Source organism: Hemibagrus wyckioides, linkage group LG03 (genome assembly GCF_019097595.1).
Source record: "Hemibagrus wyckioides isolate EC202008001 linkage group LG03, SWU_Hwy_1.0, whole genome shotgun sequence".
NCBI lineage: Eukaryota > Metazoa > Chordata > Actinopteri > Siluriformes > Bagridae > Hemibagrus > Hemibagrus wyckioides.
Genome location: NC_080712.1, coordinates 25241148 through 25257052, shown reverse-complemented (window position 1 = coordinate 25257052; position 15905 = coordinate 25241148). Strand labels below are relative to the sequence as shown.

At 37.7% G+C, this 15905-nt stretch overlaps 1 protein-coding gene across 22 annotated transcripts in view; it reads right to left on the bottom strand.

Moving 5' to 3' along the window:
- The window catches only part of lrrfip2 (leucine rich repeat (in FLII) interacting protein 2), a 60352-nt gene that overhangs the window by 9208 nt on the left and 35239 nt on the right, over positions 1-15905 (bottom strand). For 13 of the 22 annotated variants that reach the window (XM_058385288.1, XM_058385289.1, XM_058385294.1 and 10 more), the window contains 6 exons: positions 14926-15057; positions 12031-12102; positions 9791-9961; positions 9416-9508; positions 9119-9211; positions 1621-1722 (listed from right to left, as the gene is read on the bottom strand). In XM_058385288.1, coding sequence (XP_058241271.1) covers positions 1621-1722; positions 9119-9211; positions 9416-9508; positions 9791-9961; positions 12031-12102; positions 14926-15057 — 663 coding nt within the window. The remainder of the gene's footprint in view (positions 1-1620; positions 1723-9118; positions 9212-9415; positions 9509-9790; positions 9962-12030; positions 12103-14925; positions 15058-15905) is intronic. The other 9 variants (XM_058385293.1, XM_058385324.1, XM_058385291.1 and 6 more) reach the window with 5 other exon arrangements.

The window sequence follows — 15905 nt, the reverse complement described above, 5'->3', positions numbered from 1 at the left end:
CTGGAAGAATGGTCAAAAATGCCCATAAACACACTCCTAAACCTTGTGGACAGCCTTCCCAGAAGAGTTGAAGCTGTTATGGCTGCAAAGGGTGGACTGAAGTCATATTGAACCCTATGCATTAGGAATGGGATGTCACTTAAGTCCATATGCGAGTCAAGGCAGGTGAGCGAATACTTTTGGCAATATAGTGTGTATATTATTATATATATATATATATATATATATATATATATATATATATATATATATATATATATATATATATATATATATACACATACACATACCTACTTAATAATGATATGGAAAACTTTGTATACCATAATAGATACTATGGTACTTCTACCTGTATCTGTACCAGATTACAGAATGCCCCATTTAATTCAAACTTGCAGTGCTGTAAAAAATACTGCCCCTTCCTGAGCTGTTTATTTTTGCATATTTGATGTTGGCTCGGCAAAGGCAGTCGAGATAGATGTCCAGATATCCAGATAACCAGATAGATAGATAGACAGACAGGCCGACAGACAGACAGATACACATCTAGAGACTGATGACGATAGGCCTTGCACACATGGGTGAACTCCACATTCGACAATAAGAACATCATACAAACATGGTGGTGGTAGTGAGATGTTGTGGGGATTCTTTGCTACTTCAGAATGTGTGTGACTTAATTTATGCTGCAAGACACTGATCTGGATCATAAGATCCAAATCTAAATCTGAATGCCTCGATGCCTCAAACAGTGTAATGGAAACCTGAGGGCTGAAAACACTGCTATATATTAGTGTAGATCACTCAACTTATTTGTAAATGTGTAAAATATAATTGTAAACCTGAAATTTGTATAATTTGGGTGTTGGATTTGACTACTCTTTTACAGTAAAGAATTATTTTTTTTTTACCAATGTAGCTATGAAGTATTAATGCCACAAAACATCTGGAATGACATTAAATTAATTCATTCTTATGAAATATATTTATTTTTATTAAATTGGCTTTCTGTGGTATTTGCAAATAGATTTAGCATTTTTTCCACATCAGTGTACTTTACAGACCCCTTCAGTTTATGGATTTCATCTTATATTTAACCTAACAGTTAATTAAATTGACTAATTTCCCGATGAATATCAACACATTAGCCTATAACAGTCAAGTGAAAACTTTTTAGAAATTGTTGCAACATAATAAATATAAAGAAATAAAATAAATAAAAATAAATAAAAATAAATAAATAAATACATAGTCTATAAAAATGTATTCAGACCCTTGGCTAAAGTCACTGCAAACTGAGTTTGGGTGCATCCTGTTTGCTTTGATTATCTTGGGGTCTCTAGAACTTGTCATTTTCATTTTCCAAAGTCATTCTGTGGAAAATTACACTGATTGGATATGATTTAGAAGTGCACAAACCAGTCCCACAATTCACAATGAATGTCAGACCAAAAGCAATCCTAGGAACTCTCCAGACATCTGTGATCAAACAGACATAAGATCTGGGCAGGTGTGTATAATAATTTCTAAAGCTTTCCATGTTTCGAAGAACCCATCAATTAAGAAATCTTTTGTCCTTGCATTTGTGTTGCATTTCTTGGATCTTCAGCACTGACATACCTCTACAGATATGGATTTCCCCTTGAGGTCAGTCAGCTCATCTCTGAGCTCATCTCTCTCATTCCTAATGCAATCAAAGTACTCTTTCTGCCTCTCTAAGGCCTGGTCAACAGTAGGGCAGGAAAGAGAGAAGAACCATGAGCAGAACAAGTGGAAAAAGACAGGCCACATAGATGCAGACAAGACATAATGGTCAACATGCACAGACTGCATAGTTAACATGCAAAGTCAGCATGGAAACAAGCAAAGTAGCATGAATAAACAAAATGACATGCAAATAAAACTGGGGTGAGAAAAAAGCTCAAGTTAAAGAGAAATATCTACATGCTTTTAACCCACTCTGTTCATCTGTATTCATATGTGTGCCATTCTGAGATAACCCACTGGATGTCAAGTATGATTTCCTCAAACAGTGAATGTTTTTGATCAAGTTTTTGGATCGCTACTGTCATGGGAAAAAATAGTACACATTCTTTAATTCTATGATTTTATTTAAATATATGATTAACAACTGTATGGAAATCACAAACAAATAGCCTCAGTTGACGACAAAAACACAACAAGTTTCAACATGTAGTGATTTCTTTCCAAAAACTAAAATATTTAGAAACCAGGTGGGGAAAAAGTGCACCTTTATACATTTACATAAAGAACCACTTTTGGCAACAATAACATGAGATAAATGTGTTCAGTTCATCAGTCTCTCACAAGATTGTTTCAATACATTGATGTCTGATGTCAGTCATTTATGCACAGCTCTCTCAAGATCCTGCTACAGCATCTTGGAATGGCTGTAAGTCCAGACCTCAACACCACCAACACCTTCATTTTTTTCTTTAGCCATTCAGATGTCAATTTGCCGGTGTGCTTGGGATCATTGTCCTGTTGCAAGACCCAATGTTAGCCCAGCCCACTGCTGGACAGTTGGCCTCTTGTGTCTCAAGAATATTCCAGTGTTCAGTGGAGTTCATTGTTTGGCCAAATGACTGCATGTTTCACAGATCCTGTGGCTGGAAAACAAGTCCTCAATCTCTACCAACATGCTCGACAGATGGGTACGAGATGTTTGGTCTTGTCTGGTCAGGTTTGGTGAAAACCAAGCACAGTACATCACCACAAAGATTTTCCAAGCCATCCAACCTTGAAATGCTCAAGCATTTACTGTTTTTACAGAGGCCTCTAAAAGGCCCTCTGTAAGACTTTCTTACTGGTTCGAATGAAAATGAGGAGATATAAGGCAAGTTTGTGACCACATCCCTGCCTTCACATATGCCCACCACCTGACTCTGGCTGGGGAGCAAAAGAGATGGAGAAGTCAGGAGAATATAAGGGTGGTCCATAACAGAGTGCAGCTTTTAAGTAGAAAAAATCCTGCTAGAATGGCTCTGTTTGCTAAACAGGGTCTGGTGCTCCCTTTTTAGTGACAGCCAAATAATTAGGCAAAAACTTATAATAATAATCTCATATTCTTTCTGGTCTTGGATCTTGGACAGTATGTACAAAAGGTGGACTAAAGAAAGACGACTGCTGAACCTGCAACAGGGTAATGGTTGCACAAGGCTCCGGTATTGCCCATATGGTCTGATCTCAGAAATGAGCTACTGCAGCACAAATTGTTGAAAAGGTTAATGCTGTTTATGATAGAAAGATGTCAGAACACAATGCATTGCTGCTTGCCCTGTCCACCACAGAAAGTACCTAAAATGGGCATATGAGTATTACAACTGGACCATGGAGAAATAGAAGATGATGAACTGGTCTGATAAATCACATTTTCTTTTACATTAAGTGGACAGCTGGGTGGATATGTATTGTTTACTTGGGAAAGGAATATCATCATGATGCACTATGAGAGGAAGGTAGAGGCAGTGTGATACTCTGGAAAACAATGTTTTGCTGGGAAACCTCTGTGTCCAAATTTTAATTATGGAAGGGCCAAACCACTACAGTACAAACCACTAATTTTACATATAAAATGGAAACAAAATACTTTTAGGATGCATCGTAACATTGTAAACAATCTGGTTTATTTTTGTCAACAGGAAGCCAATATTAAACTATATTGCATATATACACACTGCTAAAACAATTAAGGGAACACTTAATCATCACAGTATAACACCAACTCAGTTAAACATCATCAATCTGTCCAGTTAAGAAGCATAACTACTTGTAAATCAGTTTCCCCATCAGTTTTGGTGCAAATGAACCATCAGTTTTTGCAGGTGGTGGTTCTCTCCTTATCCTGCCTGATTTGTCTTTAGTTTTTTAACTTGAGTTTCAATAATGAATTCAGAAACTACACTGACCTACCATTTCCTCAAGAGCTCTTGGTTGCTGTTACAGAAAGGACATTATCAGCATCTACATTATTTACTGTCCAGCGTCACCCAAATGAGGATGGGTTCCCTTCTGACCTGGGTTCCTCTCAAGGCTTCTTCCTCATATCATCTCAGGGAGTTTTTCCTTGCCACCATCACCTCAGGCTTGCTCATTAGGGATAAATAGGGATAAAATAGTAACTTAACTTTAAACTGTATAATTTTTTTTCTATGTTTCTATACTTCTGTAAAGTTGCTTTGAGACAATGTCCATTGTTACAAGCATTATACATATAAAATTGAATTGAACTGAATTTAATTGAGGTAGTCCAGCAGTGAAAGATGTGAAACATTTTGGAGATGCTATGGGGAATGTTATGATGCCTGCAACATCATCCAAAATCATCCATGACCCGTTTGGTGGTGCGTCAGTGGATGGTCTGGGGAGTTAAAGATTTGTCTAGAACTGTAGGAGCCATATATATGTACATTTATGCTTAGTCCTGTTCTCTGGAGTCTGTAGAAATTGTTAAATACAATTAAGTCTGTTCATAAAGAGATTGTAGAAGCAGAGGCTTAGTCCTTTCTCTTTTTGTCTGTAAGAATTGTGTAAAAACAATTTAGTCCATTCCTCCAGAGACTGTATAAGCCATAGAAAGTATTAGGACTGATGTTGCTGCAAGAATTGTGAATTCTTGACTAGGTGCTAATTCAGTAGCCACTAATTTAGTTTTTGAAGTAAATATTCTAACAGGGTTAGAAGAATACAACACAAAGTGCTGAAACTAAGATTGTTTGCCTTCTGTGGAAATATATGGAAAGATCTAAAGTAAATTGTCTAAGGGACAAAATTTGAAGCTTTCTGAATCTGAATGTTTTGTTAAATGTAATATTGTAAACTAAACTTTGTTATCAAACTAATCATTTGTCTATGTAACTGAGGTAGCCTACATAGACTGCTGACTTAAATCTGCTTAACACTTTACCACCTTTTGTTCTGCCTCTCAGAGCACATCTGTTGTACTGCAATGGCTAAGTCTATGCAAATCAAAGATAATGGCCCTGCACGGAGGCTAACCACAGAAAATGGACAATCTGTATGAATACCTGAACCAAAGGCTGGGATTAGGGAAATGCCATGAAAATGTCTAAAAATACGGCATTAACCATTCAGAAAATGGACCATGGAACTTGCAGGATATTAAAAAACAGAAGGACTAAAATTGAAGTGGACAATGAGAAGGAATATGAGGAAGGAGGTGAGAGACGAACCCGCATTGTAAAAAAAACAGTTAAGAAATATGTTCCCCGTAAAACGTACCAGCCAGCTTCACCAGAGCAAGTGGGCAAGTGGTCAAAGGAATTGCCAGTTGTGTACAAACAACCACGAAAAGTCTGGCAAGTTCTTCACCACTTGCAGAAAATCTATACCTTGCACCCACTAGATGGAGTAAAGATACTTAATGTCAACCTAACGGACAGTGATCAAAAAAGATTAATGGAAAATGGTGAAACCAGAGTAGGTGGCTCACAAGAACACACTGAGGCAGGATAGGAAGCTGTAAAAACCTTTTTGTTTGAACTGAAACCTCCAGAAGTTAATTGGGCTAAAATTACCTCATGCATGTACAGTGAGGGAAAAAATTATTTGATCCCCTGCTGATTTTGTACGTTTGCCCACTGACAAAGAAATGATCAGTCTGTAATTTTAATGGTAGGTGTACTTGAACAGTGAGAGGCAGAATAACAACAAAAAAATCCAGAAAAACGCATTTCAGAAAAGTTATACATTGATTTGCATTTCAATGAGTGAAATAAGTATTTGATCCCCTATCAATCAGAAAGATTTCTGGCTCCCAGGTGTCTTTTATACAGGTAATGAGCTGAGATTACAGTAGGAGCACTCTCGGGGAGTGCTCTTAATCTCAGCTCGTTAACTGTATGAAAGACACCTGTCCACAGAAGGAAGCAATCAATCAGATTTCAAACTCTCCATCATGGCCAAGACCAAAGAGCTGTCCATGGATGTCAGGGACAAGATTGTAGACCTACACAAGGCTGGAATTTGCTACAAGACCATCGCCAAGCATCTTGGTGAGAAGGTGACAACAGTTGGTGCGATTATTCCCAAATGGAAGAAACACAAAAGGACTGTCAATCTTCCTCTGTCTGGGGCTCCATGCAAGATCTCACCTCATGGAGTTTCAATGATCATGAGAACGGTGAGGAATCAGCCCAGAATTACACTGGAGGATTTTGTCAATGATCTCAAGGCAGCTGGGACCATAGTCACCAAGAAAACTATTGGTAACACACTACGCCGTGAAAGACTGAAATCCAGTAGCGCCTGCAAGGTCCCCCTGCTAAAGAAAGCACATGTACAGACTCATCTGAAGTTTGCCAGTGAACATCTGAATGATTTAGAGGAGAACTGGGTGAAAATGTTGTGGTCAAATGAGACCAAAATCCAGCTCTTTGGCATCAACTCAACTCGCCGTGTTTGGAGGAGGAGGAATGCTGCCTATGACCCCAAGTACACCATCCCCAGGTGACAGGACAACCACACCGCATCAAAGGGACGATGGACGGAGCCATGTACCGCCAAATCTTGAGTGAGAACCTCCTTCCCTCAGCCAGGGCATTGAAAATGGGTCGTGGATGGATATTCCAGCCTGACAATGACCCAAAACACACGGCCAAGGCAACAAAGGAGTGGTTCAAAAAGAAGCACATTAAGGTCCTGTAGTGGCCTAGCCAGTCTCCAGACTTTAATCCCATAGAAAATCTGTGGAGGGAGTTGAAGGGTCAGCCATAAAACCTTAATGACTTGGAGAGGATCTGCAAAGAGGAGTGGGCCCAAATTCCTTGAGATGTGAGATGTGTGCAAACCTGGTGGCCAACTACAAGAAATGTCTGACGTCTGTGATTGCCAACAAGGGCTTGCCACCAAGTACCAAGTCATGTTTTGCAAAGGGGTCAAATACTTATTTCACTCAATAAAATGCAAATCATTAACTTTTTTGTATAACTTTTTTGAAATATTGTTTTTCTGGATTTTTTTGTTGTTATTCTGTCTCGCTGTTCAGATAAACCTACCATTAAAATTACAGACTGATCATTTGTGATTGTGACAGATCACAATCAGCTGTGTCTGTGGGGATTTCATCAAGATGGCCCATACAGGAGATGGGTGTAGGCCAGAAGACACACACACAAAGGACATTCAGTTTTGTGTATTGAGGACCCTCCACAAGAGGTCCTTACAGTTCTGTATTCTTGTATAAAGATCTGTCTCACAGACAGATCTTTGGGTTAAGATACTTTGAAGACCGACCAGCTAATATCGCTATCGAAGACCTGCTACACTGCTACCTTCAATAAATTCTTCTCCCCACAAGAACTCTGGTCAAGCTTACTTATTTTATGTATTAGAGAAATCTAATACTTTGGCGAGCCACCCAAACCACTGCTTAGCCAAATCTAACAGGAGGAATATCCTTTAATGGTCACACAGACCTCAGAGCTCTACTTGAAGACCTACATGTGCGCTAGCTAACAATACCCTTACTAGTGAGCCCTGTGTTCCTCTTGGTGCATGACAATGCCTATACACTCTGGCCATATGAGTTTGGGCAGTTTCTGGATGACGAAGGCATTGACACCACTGACTGGCCCTCAAGCTCCACAGACATGAATCCAATTAATAACCTCTGGAACATTATGTATCAGAGCACATGAAGCCACCAAAAACGCACCACAGACTGTCCAGGACTGTTTACTGATTCCCTGATCCAGATCTAGGAGCAGATCCATCAGGACACTATCTGCCATCAAAACAGAAGCATGCCCAGACATTGTCAAGAGTGCATGCAGGCATATGGGGGGAATACACACTACTAACTTACATTATAAGTTGCCCTGATAAAATTAATGCAAGTTGGATCAGCCATTTCAACAACTGACCATTGTCACATTAATTCTGTTTGGAACGAATTACATGTATATCAAAATAAGATTTTCTGGTTGAATAGTCTGATCAACATCCAAAGTGTGATGTTCTATTCAATCTTTTTGTAGTGTATATACGTGCTTGTCCAATTTATTAGGAAAACCCATAAATTTATCCAGTAATCTAATTGTGCAGTGGTGGCTCAAGTGGTTAAGGCTCTGGGTTGTTGATCGGGGTTCAAGCTGCAGCACTGCCAAGCTGCCACTTTAGGGCCCTTGAGCAAGGCCCTTAACCCTCACTGCTCCAGGGGTGATGCATCATGGCTGACCCAGTGCTCTGAACCAAACTTTCATAGCTGGGATATGCAAAGAAAAACTTTACTGTGCTGTAATGTATATGTGACAAATAGAGGCTTCTATTCTATTCTAATTATTTGGCAGCAATGCATAAAATCATGCAGTTTCATGCAGTTACAGAACAAAGGCTTCAAAGAATATTTAGGTGTACAGGTGTTCCTAATAAAGTGGACGATGAGTGAATATTAGACAAATTCAGGATATAGATTTTAAATTTAGGAATTTATCCCTATGTTCAGGGATAGAGAGATGCAATGTTCACATCAAACACAGAAAGAAATATGTGATATCTTACATCTGACTTTCACTGTGCTATGTATATTATTACTAGATGGGCTGGTTTGGTTTGATTTCAGAAACTGTAGATCTCCTCAGATTGTTGTTCCTGAATTAAAGAAATGGAGCCTGATGCAGTTCTAGCCCATTCACCTCAAAGCTTAATTTGTGGTGCATTCTAAACATTTTTTTTGCTCATTCTCCTATGACCTCTCTCACCGGCACATGATGTTTTGTTTTTCGCACCATTCTGTGAAAACTCTGTGGTGCCAATTCTTGTGAAAATCACAAGAGATTGGAAGTTTCTGAAATATTCAAACCAGCCCATCTGGTACCAACAACATCCCGCTGTTAAAGCCACATTTCCCCCATTCTGACGTTTGATGTGAACCTTAACTGAAGCTCTTGGCCTGTATCTGCATGATTTTGTGCATTATGCTGCTGCATAATTGATTGGATGACTTCATAAACAAGCAGGTTTTCAGGTATTCTTGTTATAGTCAGCAGCAAAACAAACAAGCAGCCAACCAAATACTGTATTGAAAATCCATTAAAACATGCATATATAAGTCCTAATGTTGTTCATATCTTCATACCGCAATCTTTTTGTCCTTCCAGTTAACAGTTTCTTGTAGGTCAAACACCTCCCTCGTAAGTGTATCTAACTTGAACTGAAAGTTCTGATTTGCCTAGAAAAATAGTGTTCAAATGGAGAGCCATGAAATGGAAGGGGCAAGACTGAGAATTGCAAAACAAAAAAGCCCTGCATGTGGACCTTAGCTCTTACTTGTGATTTTGTAAAATAAAAACTTAGAACATTTATACCAAGTGTGATTAAATGTATTCTACTAGTGTGAGTTTAAAGAAAATCAAAAAAACCAAAGAAACCTCACCTCAATAAGTTCATCTCGTTGACGGATTCCCTCTTTAAGCTCCTCCTGTTTATGCAGGAGGACTGAACATGTATGCTTCTGCCTCTCTAATTCCTAAGGATCAAGATTTTTTTTTTTAAATTTTATACGTGAAGTAAACACAAATATCTTCATAACAATTTTTCTAAACATCAATTTTAACAATTTAATCAGAAGTTCTACAGTATGGGTAATGAAGATTCAAGCAGTCCACTAGAGAGTACATGGTTAATATACAGTTCATTATTTTGTTACATTACATTACATGACATGACAACACCTCCTACTGCTCACGCTAATACATAATAAAAAAAAATGTGCAAAGGTTTCAAGCCATGTATGTATAAAAATATATACCTTTGACCTCTCATCTGTTTCCCTGATCAGCTCTGACATCTGCTCTTCCATTTCCTCAATGACATCCTTGAGAGTGTCCACCTGGTAGATTAGGTTTGCCTTGTCGTTGTCAAGTTGTGCGTTAGACACCATGGCCTTCTTATACTTCTCTTCCACTTCAGATAGTGATTCCTACAGAGAATATAATATTTCCTTCAAAATACAACTAAAAACACTATAATTGCTAGGTGCTAACATAGGATGAAGTGAATGTTCACTTATAACCTTGTTTTCCTTTCATTATACCTTTGCAGAAAGGCATTATTTTATTCAATTAATCTATTTGTTCTTAAGATATTTAGGGTAAACCCATTGAGAGAGAGAGAGAGAATATATGAACAGTGGAAATACAGTGAATATAAAAAGTCTATACACCCCTGTTATAATGGCAGGTTTTTGTGATGTAAAAAATTAAGCCAAGATAAATCATGCCTGAACCTTTTCCACCTTTATTGTGCAACTGCAACCTATACATTGGAGAGAAAAACAATAAGAATCATTTCAGAGAAAAAATTTAATTTTTTTTTTCTTTTTTTTTTACAATAACCTGCCTGCACAAGTGTGCACACCCCTTAAAGTAATGCTTAGATAAGTCGCCTTTAACTGTTATTATTTTAGCATTCTTTGTGGGTACCAGTCAACCATCTGGTCATAGCACCAGTTCCATCACCAAGCAAGAAAGCCAGTTGTGTTCAAGTACCTCTTTATTGTGCTCCTTGAAACAACAGCACAACTTTTTTCCAGAGCAGCCTGCATTTCTCTCAAAGTTGTTTGTGGGTTTTTCTTTGTGTCCCGATCAATTCTTCTGGCAGTAGTGGGTGAAATCTTTCTTGGTCTACCAGACCATGGCTTAGTATCAACAGAACCTCTTATTTTCCACCTCTTTATCAGAGTTTGAACAGTACTGACTGGCATTTTCAAGTGTTGAGATCTTTTTATATCCTTTGTCTGCTTTATTAAGTTCAACTACCTTATTACTCGGGTCCATTGGCAGTTCTTTTGTCTTCCCCATGGTGCAGTATCCAGCCAAGTCAGTGCATCACCACATGAGCTGAGAAACTGACTATTTATGCACAGTACAATTAGAATGAGTCACAGGTGTGAAAACATCCCTTTAATAGCCATTTATGTGTAAGCATATGTAAACTTTTGATCAGGTTTGTTTGGGTGATTGCAGTTAGCATTAGGTTTTAAAAAGTTTTTTAAACTTTGTGATAATTAATGATTTCATGTGACAACTATCCTTAAATAAGAAAAAAATCTTTTGCATTATCATTCATACTTTCCAATTTGCAAAGTTTAACAATATCTTTCAGGGTAATGAAACCTTTAAGCACAACTGTATATTATATATATATATATTATATATTAATATTCCATCATGGTTCTGGAGGAATATTGTTTAATTTCACTAAATTTGGTTGAAATGACAATAAAAGCTTCTTGACTTGGCTAAAATTATTCTATTTGTTTTTCACTTTAAAATATAGATATAGATAAGAAAGGTATAAAATGTTCTGACATGATTTATCTTTCATTTACATTTCATTTTTTTACACAACAAAAACAGGGGTGTAGACATTTTATCCACTGTTATTAACATTTTTCATTTATTTTCCTTTTGTTCTAGGCTAAATTGTTATAACTTGAATTTAATTAATATTACTCACGTCTTAAAGTAACTATATTGTTGAGAATGGCATGAGGATATATTCTGTTTAATATTTTAAAAACATTATTTAGTTTCATCTGTTGTGATATTGCACTGGATTAACAGTTGAACACTAGTCATACATATAACAAAAGAATAATTAGCTAATATTTTAAGGCCAGCTTTTATTTTGCACAATGTAAAATCTCAGAATGAGATCTATATAACAAAAAAGATGACAAGTCTTCAAACAATTTCTGAGGTAATCCTTCCTATAGCAAGGACAGAAATGTAAACATTCTTTGTCATACTCCATCATATCTTCACTCATCAGCATTCATGTCTTAAAACTTACCTTAACACAATTTAGCATAAAGGCTAAAATGTTTAAAAAAAAAAAAAAAAAATCAGTCAGAATTAGACATTTCATGTAATGCTCATGCTTCCACACAAAATCAAAATCAGTGAGGTTTGGATGTGAGTAAAAGCACGCAGCCAAAGAGACATAGAACAGAAAGATATGGCATGCACTATACACAAGCCCCTCTACCTTTAGCTCTTTAAGACCCTGCATATATCGCCCCTCTACATCCTGAATCTGGTCCTTAAGATCATAGATGTCCTGTTGAGGAGGAAGGACTGAAATGAATATTGGTGAAAAGCAGAAGTATTGAAGAAAGACTATGACACATGACTACTTTCTCGGGACAGAGACAGACAGGTAGTGCTTCAATTGAGCAAAAAAGGTTTTAAATTGTATCATATAATCACTTGGGCAGTCACAAAGTATTTTGCACTGCATAAGTGTTTAAGAAGTTTTCCCTTACAGAGCAAAAAACAGAGATGTCATTAATCACCTGTTCTGATTCACCTGATAATAGATACTGACTTTGTGATTGTGTGTTTTAATGATAATGTCAGTGCAAACAACAAAACTTCACTGAAAACAGAACATGATTTAAACACAATATTTTTTAAAGTAATTGCAAAATGCCACAATAATCCTAATTGAGTTAGGATGTGGTCTCAGCTGCTGTGAGTCAGTTACACTGATAACAGATAAAACTCATGTTGCTTAATACCACTAGTCGAACAGAAAGCAGATTGCATATGATTTAAAAAATGTAAATATTTAACGCATGTAATAATGGTGACAATATAGTGTGACTTTTCTAAATAAATAAATAAATAAAGGGTTTAACAGGTCCTAGTGCTTGTAATTATGTGTAAAAACGTAAAAAAGGTCATGTATTTCTAAATAAACTTAGCAAAAAGTAAAATACAAATGAAATTCCAAAGATGATAATGAGCTTAAAATAAGGATGACTGGTCCTTATTTTTAAAACGATCCATATAGTACCCACAGAGTCGTATATAAAGATCTGACATTGGTGCAAAAAAATTCATGTTGTAAAATAATACACTCTTGATCCAGTCCTAACATTCAGATTAACAATTAACAAATAATTTTGTTGTTCTTGTAAGTTCAAGGCAAACAGATTGAGAACTGTCACACATTCATCTGCAGCACTTGACGTAAAGAGAGAAGTCGAATACCTCACAATACCTAAAATGAACAATTTTTTTTTTTTATTTGGCAATTTATTTACATTAATGTTTAGTTTTTGATCATTTATTTATTTTATTTAATGAAATGCTTTTTGTTTGGTAATTTACTTAATTTATCCTCATCCAGCATTTTATTTCCAAATGTAATCTAAACAATAATTTTTTGACTTGGGCTAATATTACTGTTACAATAAAGTATTATCCAACACTGAATTCATCTTCCACAAAGAGGTTTGCGATATTTAAAAAATAAAAATTTACAGTGGAGTGGATTAAAATCCACAAATGTTTCCCATGAAGTAAACACAGAGTGAGGAGGGAGGGAGCGAAAAGCAGGGAAATGGTCAACCCAGAGTGGAGCCGGAGTGGAGTGATTATTTAATGCTTTGAGTGCGGAGTGGAAATTGTTACCTCTCCAATCCACTCACATTCACATTTCTGGCATTTTGGCAGACTCTTATCCAGCGTGACATACAAAAGTAACAATTCTAACCCCTTTTGTTCTCCAAACCTGCCTGATCCATCCTGATGCCCTACTTTCAGTTCTCATCACTCGGAGACCGCTCGCTGCTGCTGAGGATGGCCCCACATGGACAGCTTAAGGATACATGGGATTGCTGTAAATAGTGAATTTGCACTCAAGTCTCCATCAGGAAACAGTTGATAAATTCAAGAAGATAAATGTCATGCTACAACTAGAATGAACCTCCTGGTTATGCAACTGCACTTTTCAACCATATAGTGCAAGTATTGAAGAGAAATGATTTTATAACCATACTATCTATTGTCAGCCAATCTAGCCATGGGGGTCACAGTCCAGTGACTTCTGTGCCGGTCCCAAGTCCGGATAAATAGAGAGGGTTGTGTCAGGAAGGGCATCTGCATAAAACATTGCCAAATTTAATCAGGCAAACCGTCAGTACTTTGAATTTCATACCGATTGGTCGAGGGCCGGGTTAACAACGACCGCCATAAAGAGGTAAAGAAGCGAGGTCAGGCAGGTTGGAATGGGTGGAGAAAGGTGTTGGGAGTTCTGTGTGATAGAAAAATATCAGCGAGAATCAAAGGGAAGGTATACAAGACAGTGGTGAGACCAGCCATGCTGTATGGTTTGAGACAGTGTTACTGAGGAAGAGACAGGAGTCAGAGCTGGAGGTAGCAGAGCAGAAGATGTTGAGGTTCTCTTTGGGAGTGACACGGTTGGACAGGATTAGGAATGAGTACATTAGAGGGACAGCTCATGTTGGACGTTTGGGGGACAAAGTTAGGGAGGCCAGATTAAGATGGTTTGGACATGTTCAGAGGAGGGAGAGTGAGTATATTGGTAGGAGAATGTTGGACATGGAGCTGCCTGGCAGGAGGAAAAGAGGAAGGCCAAAGAGGAGGTATATGGATGTAATAAATGAGGATATGAAGCTAGTGGGTGCAAGTGTTGAGGATGCAGAAGATAGGGATAGGTGGAGAGAGATGATTAGCTGTGGTGACCCCTGAAGGGAAAAGCCGAAAGAAGATGACTATCTATTGTCACCCCTGTTGAGTCTGATTCCACTCAAGGATTCTTTCTTAACTCATTTCAGGGAGTTTTTCCTCGTCACCATTGCTCATAGGGCTGAAGTGATAAATCTATATTTTGAATTTATATATTTATGCTTTGTGACAACATCCATTGTTAAAAGAACTATACAATTAAAATTTAATTGAATTCAATATAAATCCTACCTATTCTACATATTTCCTATATTCAACCACATGTTCATGAACAATAAACCTTCTTTACTCAGCAGCAGAGACTTAAAAACAGTGTTGGTCACTTGTAATTTTCCAGGCAACACATACTTTTGAAATGGTCAATAATAAAGAGAATTAAATGCCTTACCCTCAGTTCGCTGAGAGAGGCATCCGGTTCAATGACAATGGACATCTCCCCACTGCCTCGTCTGGATGAAGTACCACCAAGAGTGGCCAATGTGGCAGCAGTAAGGCCTGGAGTGGCACATCGAGAAGATGGCTACAACACACAACATTAAATGCATTTATAATATACAGCAGCAAACAATACGTGTTGTCAGGCCAGAATATACACACAACTAGTGTATCATATATATATATATATATATATATATATATATATATATATATATATATATATATATATATATATATACACACATACACACACACACACACACACACACTACTCACAAAAAGTTAAGGATATTTGGCTTTCGGGTGAAATTTCAGGATGCACCTAAAATGCACTATAACCTTTACAGGTGAACTTAATTTGACCTTCTCTACACTTTTGAATGCACATGTCCAACTGTTCAGTGTTTCAGTACTTTTTGCATAACAAGGTGCTTAACAGCAAAATTCACAACTGGTGTTTGATCAATGAATCGACCACTAAATTTTCTGGTTCAGTTAGAATTGGTATTTAAACAGTCCTCTTCATCATGCTGTTCACATTTTGACATCATGAGACCAAGACGACACCTATCAACTGACCAACAGTACCTCGCCATTGCGATGCTTCAAACAGGATGTTCTCAGAGGGAAGTGGCCACTGAGCTTAGAGAGTCACAGAGTGTCATCAGCAGGTTGCGACAGAGATACAGAGAGACTGGAAGAGTCACAGAAAGGCATAGAAGTGGACATCCTTTGGCCACATCCCACATTGATGACCGCTTCATTGTGAACAGTGCCCTGCAGAACCGATGATGAATGCCACTCAACTGCAGGCACATTTAAGGGAGGTGAGAGGCACCCAAGTGTCACGTCAGACCATTCGAAACCGTTTACATCAGCGTGGTCTGCGTGCTAGACGACCTGCAAGGGTACCTGACCACACCACCAGGC